Here is a 15,651-nt window from a genome sequence, read left to right on the forward strand (position 1 = left end):
CAGGCTGCCTTTGCGTTGCTGTTTCAAGTTCTGGGTCGATGGCTTCGGGAAACGCCTCTCGGGTAGGTCACGCTGCGTACAGTAGTTCCTGAATCCTCTGGGCCCCTGATTATGGGCCGTTATTATTGCAGGCTCCTATCTATACTGGTCTGCCGTTGCTCATTTGCTTTTTGCTCTGGGACTGTGACTGGCAATCATTGTCAGTGCAATACCAAGAATCACACTCTCTTCACAATCCCTCCTGTACAAAGTCCAGAATACAAAGAGACAACTTCGTTTGGTTGTCAATCATTGCGAGCAGTCGCATCATGAAGACGCTATCTGCTGCTCTGGCTGCAAGCCTTGGTTCGTAGTTGGAAGCAGCAGGCGCTGCACATAGGTGCTAATGGAAGGACAGGACTTACAGCACACGCACAGTCGATCGCGAAGACATGCCCAGAGAGCGACATATGCTACTCTCTCAACATTCCAGAATCCACTGCCAGCTCTGGAAATGGCGACATTTTCTTTCAACTCTCTGCTCCGACTACATACTCATGGCTGGCTCTCGGTCAAGGATCGTCGATGTCTGGGTCGAACATCTTCGTGATGTATACTTCAGCAGGTGGAAAAAATGTCACACTATCTCCACGACTAGGCACTGGGCATGTTGAACCTCAGCACGATACCAACGCCCAAGTCGAACTACTAGAAGGCTCAGGCATCAGCAACGGCAAGATGGTTGCCAACGTGCGGTGCAGTAATTGCAATAGCTGGTCTGGAGGCAAAATGGACTTCACGGGCTCTTCAAGCGACTGGATATTCGCGTACAAGTCGGGCGATTCGATGAACTCGGATGATCTATCCGCCAGCATAAGCAGACACGACAATGCATCTCCCTTTACATGGAACATGGCTAGTGCGAAAGGAGGTGATAGCGTAAACCCATTCGTGGCGAGTGGCAGCACTGCAACCAGTTCCGGGAGCTCTACAGCAACATCCTCCTGCATCCCAAGGTCAACATCTGCCGAAATTGCTTCACCATCAGGTTCAGGCTGCCCAACAGCCTGGCCTTCACAGTTCTCTACCAGTTGGCCCACCGCTCGACCAACTTGGGCAGCTTCATGCTTTGTCTCTGGTCAAGCATCATGGCCCACAAGCGCTCCTTGGAACCAGAACAACAACAACAACAAGCGCGAGACTTCCAACCTCCCATACTGTGAGGACAGCGGCTTGTCAAGCAACGGCGACACAGGCTCTGCAACCTTTGAGAACAACGGAGCACCATTTGGCGGTGACTACAAAATGGGCGACCGCATCATCAGTGCTCACGGAGCTCTAGCTTCCCTAGCATTCGTCGGTCTCTTCCCAATTGGAGGCATCTTGATCCGCATCGCGAATTTCACCGGGTTGATCTGGGTTCACGCTGCTATGCAAGCCGTTGCATATCTCATCTACATTGTCGCGTTTGGAATGGGAGCATATCTCATGTCTCAGCTCCGCAGCTCCATCACCATCCACGCCCATCCGATCATAGGCGGCATATTGTTCCTCGTTCTCCTTTCGCAACCCATAAGCGGCCTGCTGCATCACCGACTCTTCAAGAAATATGGACACCGGACCGGCTGGTCTTATGCTCATTTGACTATCGGACGCATCGCGATCCCACTGGGCATGATCAACGGAGGTCTTGGACTTGCGATAGCAGGAGCTGGGACAGGTGCCAAGGCTGCATACGCTGTAGTTGCAGTGATCATGTCACTGGCGTACATTGCCAGCATTGTCATAGGTGAAAGACGACGGAGAGACAACCAGCCGCCAACATACGGGCAGGCGACCAGGCTTACAGACGAGCGAGATGCACCAATCGCGCTGACTGAGCATTTTGGGAAAGGGAGACGAGCGTAAATAGAATAGATGTTTTTTTTGGGCAGTTTTTGGGCTTAGCAGCGGAGAACGATCATATTGTGCTTTGCAGCATGGCAACGGCATGTGAAGTATTGTCTATCTTGTGACAGATCAGACAGATGTCGTCAGTTGTAAGCTGTTCAGAAGTTCAGGCCATCTTGCAGATCCAATTGATGCATTTCATTCTACTCCTTGACGAGAGAAGCCAAAGCCTAGCCAAAGCCTAGCCGAAACATATATCCCTCCGATCCTGTGACAGAGCTACAGCAACACTCGCCAGCAATCTCCATGATCGTGCAAGCTTGCCGCGACCATGGTCAAGATGCTGCCCTGTTCGATCCTTCATGCTCTACTTATGGTATCATTTCGCTCCGCTAATGCCCTGAAAACGACTGGTAGTTCGTAAAATTGGTGGTATCTCTAGAATGTCTCTTCATCGCCTGCGACTTCAGCATCTGCCTCTTGTGGGATTTCGAAGCCCTCCTGGAAGACATGGTTAGATCAGCATACAATAGCCTTGCTTTTCTCACTCACCTCGGTGCTATACAGAATGGTCTGTATTTGCTTGAGCAAGCTGTTTTCGTCTTCCTCGAGTGACGGATCGGCCTCCATAGCTTGCTGGATGAGCAATTCTATGTCTCGAAGCTTGCTGAAGTAGAAGTCACGCTCCCGCTCGAGACCACCCACCGTCTCCATCAGCTCGGCATTCTTCTGCTGCAGGGCTGCAGTCGCAGGGCCACCTGCTTGACGGCTGCTGACCCGTGGGGCTGCTGCACCGAAACCACCAGCAGGTTTACGCGCTGCCGCGGTAGCTCCCGATGTCCGAGCAGTTGGCATTGAAGGAGGAGCAGCCGCACCACCGACTCCTTTCCGTCTGCCCACTGCATCGTAATCGCCGCCCGGATAGTATTGGTCCCAGTATCTCTTCGTCCACTGCAGGAACTCGAGATTGTCTTGCATCTTGCACTTCACCAGCTGCTCCACAGGGATAGGACGGTCGATATGGTGCTTGCGGAAAAGATTACTTAATATCTTGAAATTCTCGAGATACGCATATTCGCTTTTGGCATCGAACTTTATACGGCTAAGAGGCGCGTCGAGGAAGATGCTGTCGTAGATCTGCACAAGGGCAGCGCTTGGGAAGCGTCAGTCAATCGGCTCTGGCGCCTTTGGTGATCATCAGTGGGAGCGACATACCCAGTACCGCACTGCTCGACTTTGGTCAGGTTCAGCTGGAGTAAGCCATTTAGCCAGGCCAGCAATTCTTGTCTGCCACTCCATGTTAGTGACGTCTGCGCGACTGCCCGGCCACGATTCAAATGAGAGCCGTCGCTCGTTGGGGCCTCACCTGGATTCACCCATCGTGATGCGCAGAAGTGGTGTGCGTGCTCAGTAATCAGCCAGGTGCGTTGGATGAGTTGGAATTTGTCGGCGGGATTCTCCGATCAAGAGTGCGCTCAGTACGGCTGCCACTGTATGCAGTCGAAAGGTGGACTCGTGATGTGTTTGCGCAAGTAAACACAGAAGACTGGAAGTCTGGAACTAGAAGTTAGTTCTAGCGGGATGCGCCGCCCCGCGTCAGGCACAGACACACACAACTTGAGGCACGTGCGAATGATATCTAGGGATTCTCTAGTCGGCAGTGCGTTTCTCTGTCAATGAGCATGCACAATCTGTGTTGTTTGTTTCTCTTTTTACATCAGATCTGTTCGCTATCTGAGGATCAGAAATGGTAGCAACCCAGCCAATGCGAGACAAAGCCCAAGAATACACCACGCTCTGTCCAGTCAAAATGACAAGCCACGCTATGCAACTTTTCCCGCTCTATGCGAGATCCGCGATCTCATCGTAGCTAATGACACATTAAAAGTCCTGGCAAAAGCGCTCTGATAGTAGTACATTTTGTGGGTGATTCGTCGTGTGCTGTGCTGGAAGGAGACTTCGCATGCCGTGCGAGTCTCGGGAGCGGCACAGGGCCAAATGCATGCGGCCAACAACGTGCCAGTCATTTATGCTTGGGCGCCTCCACGAACGCCTCGCTGGGACTGGAAGCCGCCCCGACCGCGAGGTGCGCCGTTGCCGTTGCCACGGCCACCTTGATAGTTGCCGCGAGGTGCGCCCTGGCCGGCACTACCACGACCGCCGCCTCGACCGCCCTGAAATTGGCCGCGAGGGATGTATGGAGTTTGACCTGGCCGAATGTGGCGCTTCTCTACGTAGAGTTCGTCGTCGCCGATCTTGAATGGTGCGTTCAGCGCTTTGTTGTAACCCTCAGTAGTCTCAAAATCGACAAAGGCACAGTTCTGGCTATGTTTAGCAAACGAAAGTGAGGCAAGTGACTGCAGAACATACCTTTTGGCGCGCAATGTCGAAATAAGCGACCTTGCCAAACTTCTCTAGCTCTGCACGAAGCTTGTTGTGCTCAACGTTGTCGCTCACATTCTTGATGTAGCCACGGTTTGCAGATTCTTCTTGTTGAGACGCATTGTTTGCCTGTCGAGATTGCTGGCGGTTGTGGCTGCTGCTGACAGCAGTCCACTCGTCCTGAGAATCAGAGCCCTGAGCCTCCTGTCGCTGAGCTGCAGGTGCGGATGGAGCAGACGAAGTGGATGATGAGGCGGGCTGGGCAGGCGCAGTCGGAGTGGCAGCCTTGGGAGCCGGACGCGTAGCTGGCGCAGCAGGGGGAGCAGGAGCAGGAGGAGCAGGAGTCGCAACACGATTCGCAGATGCTGCGAGGCTGGCCCAGGTCTTCGGTGCAGCCGGAGCAGCTGGCTTGGGTGCCGGGGCCGAGGCTGCTTGAGATGGAGCCTGTGCTGGTGCAGCCGGACTCGTAACGGGAGTTGGTTCTGGATCTTTTGGCGTTTCTGGCTCGATATCAACTTCGGCGGCGGTCGGTGCCTCGACGGCTGATGGCTTGCCTGCATCTGTTGATTCCAATGACTTCTCCTCAACGACAGCTGGCTCTTCGGAGGCTGGCTCGCCGTTTGTCGCAGTTGGAACAGCGCTCTGGACATTATGCACATTGTTCACAAGCTTCTCCTCGATCTCCTTGTCAACCTCTTGTGCGTTCTTCTCAACAGCAGCAGGTTCAGCAGAGCTGGTCAACGTCTTTGGCTCGGCCTCTGATGGAGCAGGCTCTTGGAAGCCGCTCTCAGTACCTGAGACCTGCTGCACCTCTTGGGCAGGCTGCCGAGTCTCAGCCTCTGGCTCGTCCTCCTCCTCCACCAGGTAGCGGAAGATGTCGTTGAGAACAAAGTAGCCGTTGGTCTGCGTTGCGAGCACGAAAGTCTGGGTGAACTTGCGATGAGGCTGGCCTCGGTTTGAGAGTTCTCCGATGACCTGGATAACAATGTTTGTATCGGAGGCTTGGGAGTCCACGTTGGTAACGCGGACTTTACAGTCTTGGAAATCGAGGTCCTTGATCTTGTCATTGATGGCACGCTGACCCACGCATACGGCAACCTTGTCGGTCTCCTGTCCAGAGACAAACTGAGAGCGCTTGTTGTAGAAGAGGTAAAGTTTCTCGGGACTGCGTGACAGGGTGGTGTAGTATTGCTCGACAAAGTACCAGCCTACCTCATCCTTGGGGATATCTGGTTGCTGTGCTTGCTGCGCGTTGGACGGGGTGGACGATGTGGGCGGTGCTTGCGGAGCGGCTTGCTGCGGTGCCTGAGCATTGGTTGCATGAGCGTAGTTGTTCTGTTCGATGCCGCCGTATGCCTGGTGAGGCGCGTAGGTGCCGTTCGGCATGCCCGCGACCTCGGAAGCCATGGTGAAGCTGTACCTGTACTGGAGCTGTCGGAGGTGAGGTGCAGGAAGCGTTGCGTGCAGACGCGGTCGAAGTGCTTGGTGGGTGGTTGGCAGAGGATGGACTGGCGTGTCGCGGAGGATCAGTCAAGCTCCGCGGGCAAACTTTGAAGAACCGGCGTCGTGAGCGCAGTTGCGATTTGCGATGCGCGAACGCCGCGAAGCAACTTGGAGCAGAGGAAAGGTCTGCCAATTTCGGTACACACGGCAAGTGCTTGCAAAGGTCGACGAGGCAAACAATCGCGCTGGATGAAGATAGCTTTATGTCGGTCGCGATGCTCAAAGCGAAGGTGGACAAAGTGAAGTGATGAGTGCGGGTGCGGGTGCGGGTGCGGAAGAGGACACTGATGGTTGGTTGCATTTCGGCTTGGCGGCATTCAATGCACTCATATCTACATTCACACCTTGCGACGACACACATCCTCGAACCCGATCGAGGAATCTTCCACCCTCAAAAGACACTGCTAGAGTTGCGTATCCACTTTAACTTCGCTATTGACGCAGGCTACCTCGTGAGAGAGCTTCCGAGTCCATCGCCCAGCGTCGACACTGTACCACAGCGTTAGCAAAGACGTGGAATCGTTCGCATCCATTCCTCTCTCGAGCCGTGTCCAGACATTCACCTGTGCATCGGCAAGACTCCTCCTCCGCAACCACGATTGGGCGATGCCTACTCTTGCTGCACGCGCAATCTCTTGCCTTGCTCACTGATAGCTTCTGTAACCAGCCTTGCTCGCCTGGAGTGGCGACAATTACAATCTGGAGTGCGACTACCCACCCAAGATTTCCAGGTCACATCTTGGATCGGCTGAAGCTCGTTGTGTCCCTGCCTGTCTCGAACTGTTGCCCTCAGAACAGCGCAAAAAGCCACATGCAGGCATGCCAGACAGTCATTTATGATGAAAAGACATCTTGCTAGGCCTTCGTTGCCTCAAGTCACCCATCGCGCGCCAGCCTTCTTCTGTGCCTTCTCCTCTGACTTCTTCGTGGGTACGTAAGGATAATCCTGCGTGTTATCATGTACAATGAATTCTTCGAACGAGATGCCTCTTGGCTGTTCCTTCGACGCTAGCTTATGCTTGTTCTTCTTGATAGTCGTTGTTTCGGGCGTGAAAGCGACGCGTGCGTAGGCTCTCAGAAGCTTCCTCCAATAACACGCTGCCGCGGCCGGGGTCGTATATCGTTCTCGGAACGTCGTTCTAGCATTATCTGCTATCTTTTGAGCCTCCTCCGGGTGCGTGTCGTAATACCGTATCTTCTCTCCCAGGTCCGAGAAATTGCGTGCGACGTGAACGCAGTTGGTCTCTGTATCGAGAAGATGGTAATAATGTGCAATCCATTCCACGTCGTGCACAAGCAATAATGAATTGCAGTTTAAAAGGTGGGTCATTCGAGCTGACCAGGCTCTACCTTCGGTATTCACGACGTACTTGTATCTGCAAAATGCTTCCATAGGCATAATGCTCGACGGGTCCTCCCAGTTCATGGCTTCAACGTCAGCCCACGCGTGGCCCTTTGTCTCATTGATTAGAGCTTCTCTGATCTCCGGATTGGTCCAAGTAGCCCCTCTCCACACCACCTTTTGGATCTTCTTCGCAAGAGGTGAATCATGCTTTCGAAACTTCTCTCGCATTTCCCGAAAACTGCCTGCTTCGGGAGGTGCTCCGAAGAAGTGGAAATCCGGGGTGATCCATAATGAGTCGTGCCTGTGATTCCCATACTGTCTTGCGAACGCAAAGTACGCACCGTTCTTGTCAGGATGTGTGACAGCTTGGTCGTCGACCACAACAGTGAATTCGATATCAGGGATAGGTTCATCAATAGCTTCAGCAGCTGTGATCGCCCGCAGCAGCTGCTGCAAGACTGCTATAATTCGATGACGAAAATCATCGCGATGCAGCCCTTTCGTTCTGACAACGCGAAGCTGTGAATTGCTCAGGAGCACTCGCACTCCTCCATCGTTGCCTGCGAAAAGCTCAATGTCCTGCACACCAATCTTCTTCTCTTTCCAATATTCCTCCGAGCGTTCGATCTGGGTCCATAGATTTGGAAAGGCAGATTCGCATTGTCGCTCTGAAAGGCCATGGTTGTCAGCGTCTCTAACCCAAGAATAGCTCCATGCATCGGCGTGTGTGACAGTCTTGGCCAGTGAGTGGTTCTTTTGATCGAGCTCCTGCTCCAGTGCGGCGCTGACACCAGTCAATTGGGGTGCTTCTATATGGGACGTCGGATGGATGGCTTGTTGAACTGTGGGCGTTCGAGTGCCCGACAGAGCATACTGCTGGATTAGGACACACAGCAGCAGAAAAGCGCTGACGGCCTTCCAGAATGCAGGATGGAGAGTCATCGCCATCCCTCAGTTCTGTCCAGTCGCTTTCTTCGACTTCCAAGCGGATGGTCCTTGTTCTATCATGTCGTTCTTGTAGGATGATTCCGAAGAAATGGCGGCAGCCTGCAATCTAGCGCATGTTGAGCGCGGATACGTGGAAGGACCGGCCGTGACTGATATATGTTTGCCGAAGGGATGCGCCGGCTCCAAGCAGAGGAAACACGGACTTTTGGGCGCGATACGAGATGCAAACAAGCTTAAAAGCAGGCGGCGTGCTGCAGCTGCAGAGTGTGATGAGGGTCGCGGAAGCGCCAGAGCTTGACGCACTGCTTGAACCTTTAGAGTTGGAAACCAGGTTTCACAATAGGCTCTCCAGCGGACCAGCATTATTCGCGTCGTGGGAGAAAGTGCGTTGATGACCCTTGTCGCAACTTCTTTCTTACCGGTACGACCTTACTTTGCTTTCATTGTACCTTCGTCGAAGCGATTTCTGTGCTCTTGCCCGAGGAGTGCTCTCCAGGCACACCCCAATGCAGACGGCATTGGCATCGTGGAAGTCATGGGCGAAACGTCGCCTTGGTCATGTGCAAGGTGTGGTAGCAAAGACAGCCAGGATTGGATGCACGTTGAGATATCGAAGCCAAGCATTGAAACAGAGTTCTTGGAGCCGCGGGGATTGAGAAGCGGGTCGCGTCGGGTTCAATCTGCTGTAGCAGGCTTCGGCCGTCTTGACACGGTGCGTGGAAGGATTCGACATCTGGACAGCCGACAGCAATAATATTCATCAGGGCAGGATCTGCGCAACAAATCAACTGTGTTCGGCTTGTCAAGCGACTGTACGGAGACACCTTGGCCAAGAAGGGGAGCAAACCTCAACTTCTTCTAATTGCGTGATGACGCCCTTCCTCTCCCCCCTGAGGTTCTTGACACGCTTGGCAACACAACAACGTAGCCGTCGCCAATCGACTGCGCCGTGGCGTTCATTATCATCAAATTATGATGTTCTAGTGCATTCGTAGAGCGGTACTTGTTCACCGGTCTTCTGGCGATAGGATTGCATAGCAGATTCATAAATGTCGCTGCGTGCCACTATTGTCTGGCGCGCGTGATGGACTGTGCATCATGTCGAACACGGAGCTCGCTACGCAACGGCCTGTGAAGAGACTTCAATGAATTGCAAATTAGGCAAGATCTTTGCTACTGCGTACATGCGTCGTGGTATCTCAATAATGCATCAATGGTTCGCGAACGGATGAAAATGTGTTAGGCTCACATCTCAGTGCTGATGCCAGCTGCTCCAATCAAAGAAGCCTCGAATCTTCGAATCTTTGAACCAGCCACTCAGAATTGGTTGTGGATCTGTTGAACACGGGGGTGGTACTGCTGTGGCAGATATTACGGTCTGCGGTGACATGCTCAGTCCGAGGAAGTGTTGGATGTCGTGCCAGTTCTTTGCAGCCCAGTACAACAAAGCACCGAGCAATCCGCAGCTGGCTGCAACTTGGAGAACCACAAAGCCTTGACGGCTACACGCCTGACCAAAAGCTAGAACGCCAAGCGGGTCTCGAGGATCGATGATTCCAAGGTCGCCGCCAAGACGACCTTGCCCTGGACTGTTCAATGCTACTAGCGCCTGTTGGTTCTTTTCTTGATCACCAGACGCCCAATCTGCCTGCTGAGTAGAGTAAAAGTCATGGTACTTCCGACGTTCGTTATCGAGGCTGCGTTGAAGATCCTGAGCCCATTTCGCTAGGCGAATTTGGCGGAAAGGCACAGTAGTCTTCGCTTGCTCGTTGTACTTGGCCAGAGCGAGAGAAGAAGTGTCGTGCACATGGTCAGACAGCGCCGACATTTCCGAGAGTGCTGGGGAAGCCGAGCAGTAGCAGCTGGAAGTCGAGTGTGGCACAAGCGCCTTACTTGTTTCCTCCAGCAGGCTACCAGTACTTGCAGCTCGACTATGGTGGCCAATGGATGAAGACTGCAAAGCAACCTGATTCTCCATGCCAACGTGCTGACCAAGATTTCGCTGTCTCCAGAGCAAGAACTTTGTTGCTGATACGTGTCGCATTCTGGCCATATTCTCCGGCGAGAACAACATGTCTGCGAATTGTGCAAGATCGCTTGGGGCAAGGGGTTTCATATACTGCGAGGACATTAGAACGCTGGCATCAACCTCGTCTGCGTCATCCTCCGAAGCTGATGAAATCGTGAAAGGTCCCACAATATTGTTGCCCTTAAGATCCTTCAGGGAGTATGTCTCAATGTTCATCTTCTCGAGCTCATCGCGGAGCTGGTTCTTTCGAGCATGTAGCGCGTCTGGCGATACTGCATCCGCCCGGCCGATCACCGGTATGAGATTTGTAGTTCTCGAAAGGAATTGCAAAAGTTCCTGGTGTGCAGCAGTCAATCCCGAAGGCGATGAGCTGGACTCTTGAGCCAAGTTGGGAGCAAAGACATATATAGCCGCGTCAATTTGCGCACCTCCATCACCGCTAAGTAGGTTCACAAGTTCGACATCACTCATGCACTCCATTCGTAATGTTCGACCGAGTGAGGCTGTGACCTGGTTGCGTATCGATTGTACTTGCGAGTCATCTTCGATACCAGGCGTGTCTATGAACGTCAAATTTCGGTCAAGGACACCATCGCCGACACTGCCTCTTCGGAGCAGCAAGCGCCTGGTCTCAACATCTGTCCACCATGTCGGGTATGGCCTTGTTGAAGCTTGGATCTCCATGTATGCTGTGGTTGGAACATAATGGGAGATTTCGGAAGCGAATGACGATTGACTGGGTATGCTCGGTGAGAGCTGGTCGATGTGTACGATGTGTTCGCATGTTCGAAAGAGACTCTGGATGAAGGAAGACTTGCCCACTTGCTTGGGGCCTACAACGAGTATCCTCGCCCTACCCATCCTGCGACCGAGTTCCGTGAACGGCCTTCTTATGGGCATAGCGAGGCTAGGCATAACCAACTGGGGCATGTTTTGCACGCGCAGATTGTACTCTTCGTCGTCACCACTAGAGGAAAGAACAGCTTGACTATGACCTTCATCTGCTATGCTGCTTTCCTCGTCGCTAAGTCGCAAAGATTTTGGCGAGCCGGAACGAGTCTCGCTCGGTAAGGTAGATTCCGGTCGAGGGCTGAGCCTAAGCGGCGTCAAAGGCTGGCTCATGCTGGCAAGCGAAGTGCCTGATGTTCTCCGTGCGGATTGGTCTCGCGGTGGCGAGCCAGCTTGAAGCGGTGATGCGAGCGACGAACCCCGATCTGACGAGAGAATTCGATGCCCAGTTGCAATTATGCTTGGGTGTACGCGCCTTCCATTCTTGCGTCTTTTGCCTGTGTCCAGCTGGGCATCTACGGCGTGGCTGCTGCTATTGCTGGATGTCCTCGACAGAGTCGCATCCGAAGCAAAAATAGAGGCAATCGTCTTTTCCAGGCTCTCAACTCCAAAAGTGCTATCTTCCGCCATCGTGCTCGCGTCGACCGCTTGTTCACTAGAGCTCCGTGACGTCCTTCGTCCTCTCTGTGATTTCTGTTCTATCTCCCTCTCCGTTCTCAAGAAGAAGGTGGTAGGGACAGACTGTATCGCTCGCGCCGGAGGTACGTTCGCACCCTTCCTTTCCTGCAGTGTTGGGCTCGCAGTGGAACTCATCGCCTCACCCAAGCGTCACCGCTTTGATCGCAGGTTGTCACACAGGCGTCATGCAGAGGTTGCAACTAGAATGGATTTACGTCCGTCAATACGTAGACTTCCGCCTCTGTTGCCACTACACTTGCTACTCTTTCACTTGATTGATGCAGCTCGACCTGACGCTGTCCTCGGCTTTGGCATGCGTTATCAGAGCCGCATTTGTGCACAGATGTCTGTCAAATCCGCCATGCAAAGATGAGCTGTTGGTGGCGTGCGAGGGTTGGAGGACGATCGATATTTGGTAGGGGGCGTGCTGTTCTTGCAGATGATGGGTATTCGCTCTTTGAGGCTATATGTAAGACGAGGTCCTTGGACAACAGTGGCGGGGTTTTCGTCGCTACGATGTGGAGCGGGCAGAGATAGCTGGGGTCATCCGGAGTCGCTGCTTTAAAGACAACAATCAACAGAAGGCAGCGCAGGCACTCTGACGGCTCGTCAGTATCATAGGGCCGGAGCAGGATAGTAAGTACGTTGGACGTTGGACGAGGTACATCGTTACATGTACAGAGCAGAGCGTACAGAGCATCGACCTCTGCATTCCAAACAAGCTCAGCTGCACCTTGCACAGCAACCACCGAGGCCTCATACCCAGAGACATCGTTCATGTATCTTCTACTGAGGATTTATTCAACATATTGCGCAATATAGGCTGCCTCGCATCACAAACGCACCGATTCTCCTGCATCGAGCACCTCTTGGAAATAATGAGAACTACCGTCAAGCCTTGCCTGGTCAGCAGACTTGATAGAATATGCAGATCCCAGGAAGCTGTTGGCGCAAGCCGCTCCAATATCAACACGAACACAGAAGCGTGAGCATTTGGCAGCGCTGCCAATGCTGGCGCCCAGTCTGGTACACATTCCGATCAAATCAGCTGATCTCTAGGAGCAAAAGCAGGGCACCGTAAAGTTGCGAGGAATGGTATCAAAGTTGTGCCTATGAGTAGGGGATTACTTAAAGTTGTTGGAACTGTGTGTGAACTAACAACTAGATCCGGTGATGTGTCCAACTACGCTATCCATAGGCCTTTAGTATCTTCTATACTGTCTGAGTGTTTGCTCACTGTCTTTCACAGTGAGAAGGTGTGAGAAAGTCTCAGAAAAGAAGGGGGAGAATGGCGAATCCCTTGCTAGCGTCGTGACGCCTCTAGAAGATATCGAGCTGATGGATCTCGCAAGGTCAACACTACTTGCTGCAGGTGTTCTCAGAAGCTTCAAAGAGAATGGAAATATGGTCTGCCAGAGTGCAAGGGAGGACAATGCGGTCTTGCTTCGTTTCAGCCCACTGCTGCCTTTGGCGTTTTACCGTAGAATGCCAAGCGTGGTAACGCCGCAGTACGACCTTCAAATTTACTAATATGGAACTTACTCCTCTTTGCTCTTACAGACCTTAAGTCGTATCCTTATACACTAATTATAATAATAGCTACTATTACTATAGCATCTACTAGCTTTAGTAAACCTCTAAAAAATTAAGTTCTAGGCACTATTACTCTATTAATTAAACTATACTATAAAGAGATTTTAATTTAAGTTTTTAAACTGTATCTAAATTTATATTTAAACTATAGGACTTTACTAGTATTAGTATTTAGTTAATACTAAGTAATTAGGGATAGTTCTACTAGTTAGAATTGTGTTTATTATACAGTTTATACTAGGTTACTAACTCTAGTATAGTAGTACTAGAGTCTAGTTAAATCTAAGCTATAGAAGTTGAAATCTAGTGGTTTTAGACTTAGAATATAAAAAGAAAATAGAAGGCCTGCTTTAGACTTTAAGCTACAAATTAAAAAATTCTTTTAGATTTTTTAGTACTTATAAATAGACCTACTGCTAATTTTTATTGTTTCTATCTATTAATTATATTCAAGCTAGATTGAAAGTAAGGTATATTCTTTCTAAGTCTAGTCCGCACCAGCTCAGGCTATAGGCTAGTTATAGAGTTGTCTTACTAAGCCTATATAGACGACGAGGGTGATATGTCCGATCCCCTCTGACGTGCGAGAGTGAAGCTTTACCTACCTACCTGCGCAGGCCGTTCCTTTGTGCGCCAACAACGAAGTCCTCGCTGCAACACTCCTCAAGCGACCAGTATGGTATGTTGCACGCATTATCCTATGCCACGCTGACCGCCATTCCATATTAACTATGGCTATACAGGCTCGCAACGACGCTCGCTTCAGCACCTACTCTGGTGCACCATCACTCCAGCCATCTCTTGCGCCTACGGACACCAACTCCAACAGATCCTCCAGCGCCACGCAGCAGTACAATTCACGCCTCAGCGAACAAACATTCCTCATGCCGCAGGCCATTCCAGAGAAAGGCCGTTTAATCTACGGTACTGCCGATCCAAACGCCGCGTCCAGCTCTCTGACGCTCTCCTCTACCGACCCTAACACAGCCGAGATCAAGTCCTTTGCCAACGTCCTCGATAAGATGAACGATACGCGTCTTGACAAGCAACGATTCGTCATGAGCAGCAACAAGACCGAAGAAGTCGGCAAGATCGCGCTCGGGGCAAAGGTGGAGAGGGCGCTTTCGAGGAGGATGTCAGGGCAGGACGCCATCTTCAGGCCCAAGAAGCCAATTGATGAGAAACGAGGCATTGCTGAAGTCGAGGCCAACTAGCGCAACATTTCTTTTTCCAAACAGGACAGGCCGGCATGCGAGTCGGCACTGGAATCAACATTACGACGCTTCTCATGCCTTGCAGCAGTGGGCTTTGAGCGAAAAGCTTAATGCTGTGGCGTTTGGCGCCGGAGACAACGTTGCGAATAACACAGAGAGCAGTTGTCTGGCGTTTGGGTGAATAATGCATGGACGTGCTTGATCTCACTGTTTTGAATTTGCTCAAGGGGCTACTGGACGAATTTGCATCTTCAATACCCTTATCCTGAATGTAGCTTTAACTCACCAAGGCAGATGACGTGTTGGAGAAACTGGACGACTTGCCAACGGTTTCAGCGGCAGTTTCATTTCCGATCAACTCGTATTGCAGAATGTCGATGTGCGGATAATCAACCTATTCAGATTATTCTCAATTTTACTGTCCAATTCCTCAAGCCATCAGCCACAGAACAGCGAGTTCCTTGATATCTCACTGTTCAACAGCATTTCGGGTAAACTCGGTCTCCTTGGCCTGAATGCGGGGCCCCAGACGAACTCCTTGTGTACAAGACCAAACTATCAACATCACGAACCAGACAAAAGTGAGAACTCACTGTGTCAGATGCCGGACATGTCCAGCAACGGGATTGCGCTTCTTTGCCACCTTTATCCGAAGAGTGCGCAGAAGAGGGAACGAGTGCAATGGCCTCTTGCTTGTGTCGACGATAGTACTTGCTGATGCGGAAATAGGTTCTCGAGCTGTTGAGAAGAGCGGCGCGAGAGTACTATCGAAAGCCTGAAGCACATTGCTCGACGTGGTGCTATTTCACGCCCTCACCGCCGAGAGTAGATCGTGGTCTGGTTATAGCAGGTCTGGAGATCTATGATAGAAAGTCTGCTTTGCAAGCACAGGTTGATGATCCGGAGTATTTCCAAGCATATCATCAGACTGTCAAAGCCGAGGACTTGTATGCGAAGGATGAAGAACTTGTAAGTCCATCTAAAGAGTGATTGAATGTGAGACAAGAGTTGTTGTTGAGACTTCTGCTAGGTAGCTTGGTACCAAACGGGTGGCTTTCTCGCACGAGAACAGCATGGCACCCCGTTCGGCGGCTGCCTGATCTTCTTGACCAAACTGGTCTGCAAAGATAGGGATAAGGTGCTCAAAGTCTTCGACGATTTTGTCCCGTTTGTGAGGGCCCAAGAACCAGAGATTCTCACGTACGCATTGTTCATACGACCCAAAGCACCAAAGGAGATTCTGTTATTCGGTCGATGCAAAAACGAGGAAGCTGCGCATGCTCACAGTGTGACATCGCAAC

General features: G+C 51.7%; 6 protein-coding genes across 6 annotated transcripts; 2 read left to right on the forward strand and 4 right to left on the reverse strand.

The window, feature by feature from the left end:
- Nucleotides 1–432: 432 nt before the first annotated feature.
- MYCFIDRAFT_129139 (uncharacterized protein) lies at nt 433–1,887 on the forward strand (the record flags this gene model as incomplete). Its single annotated transcript, XM_007923102.1, has 2 exons — nt 433–930; nt 1,204–1,887. Coding segments are annotated over 2 exons (1,182 nt in total), but the record flags the coding sequence as incomplete, so codon positions are not given.
- A 133-nt stretch (nt 1,888–2,020) lies between these two features.
- MYCFIDRAFT_201409 (uncharacterized protein) lies at nt 2,021–3,249 on the reverse strand (the record flags this gene model as incomplete). The annotated part of the gene is made up of 4 exons (XM_007923103.1): nt 2,021–2,370; nt 2,422–3,022; nt 3,085–3,156; nt 3,236–3,249. The coding sequence occupies 4 exons, from the start codon at nt 3,247–3,249 to the stop codon at nt 2,308–2,310; spliced, it is 750 nt and encodes a 249-aa protein (XP_007921294.1). The 3' UTR covers nt 2,021–2,307.
- Nucleotides 3,250–3,564: 315 nt separating this feature from the next.
- On the reverse strand, nt 3,565–5,960 carry MYCFIDRAFT_148745 (uncharacterized protein). Its single transcript, XM_007923104.1, has 2 exons — nt 4,240–5,960; nt 3,565–4,190 (listed from the first exon to the last, which is right to left on the reverse strand). The coding sequence occupies exons 1-2, from the start codon at nt 5,656–5,658 to the stop codon at nt 3,897–3,899; spliced, it is 1,713 nt and encodes a 570-aa protein (XP_007921295.1). The 5' UTR covers nt 5,659–5,960; the 3' UTR covers nt 3,565–3,896.
- A 206-nt stretch (nt 5,961–6,166) lies between these two features.
- On the reverse strand, nt 6,167–8,041 carry MYCFIDRAFT_148747 (uncharacterized protein; the record flags this gene model as incomplete). The annotated part of the gene is made up of 1 exon (XM_007923105.1): nt 6,167–8,041. The coding sequence occupies one exon, from the start codon at nt 8,039–8,041 to the stop codon at nt 6,626–6,628; it is 1,416 nt and encodes a 471-aa protein (XP_007921296.1). The 3' UTR covers nt 6,167–6,625.
- Nucleotides 8,042–9,190: 1,149 nt separating this feature from the next.
- MYCFIDRAFT_148748 (uncharacterized protein) lies at nt 9,191–12,006 on the reverse strand. Its single transcript, XM_007923106.1, has one exon. It carries the CDS (start codon nt 11,676–11,678, stop codon nt 9,300–9,302), a length of 2,379 nt encoding a protein of 792 aa, XP_007921297.1. The 5' UTR covers nt 11,679–12,006; the 3' UTR covers nt 9,191–9,299.
- Nucleotides 12,007–13,664: 1,658 nt separating this feature from the next.
- Nucleotides 13,665–14,480, forward strand: MYCFIDRAFT_159335 (uncharacterized protein). The gene is made up of 2 exons (XM_007923107.1): nt 13,665–13,815; nt 13,880–14,480. The coding sequence occupies exons 1-2, from the start codon at nt 13,813–13,815 to the stop codon at nt 14,348–14,350; spliced, it is 474 nt and encodes a 157-aa protein (XP_007921298.1). The 5' UTR covers nt 13,665–13,812; the 3' UTR covers nt 14,351–14,480.
- Nucleotides 14,481–15,651: the final 1,171 nt, after the last annotated feature.

The sequence above is a fragment of the Pseudocercospora fijiensis genome (genome assembly GCF_000340215.1).
Source record: "Pseudocercospora fijiensis CIRAD86 unplaced genomic scaffold MYCFIscaffold_1, whole genome shotgun sequence".
Lineage (NCBI taxonomy): Eukaryota > Fungi > Ascomycota > Dothideomycetes > Mycosphaerellales > Mycosphaerellaceae > Pseudocercospora > Pseudocercospora fijiensis.

Bases quoted from the DNA above. Each gene is read 5' to 3' on its own strand.
- MYCFIDRAFT_148745 (XM_007923104.1), bottom strand. From the start codon at position 5,658: ATGGCTTCCGAGGTCGCGGGCATGCCGAACGGCACCTACGCGCCTCAC. The intron at 4,191-4,239 runs GTATGTTCTGCA...AAACATAGCCAG, and splicing joins TCGACATTGCGCGCCAAAAG to AACTGTGCCTTTGTCGATTT.
- MYCFIDRAFT_148748 (XM_007923106.1), bottom strand. From the start codon at position 11,678: ATGAGTTCCACTGCGAGCCCAACACTGCAGGAAAGGAAGGGTGCGAAC.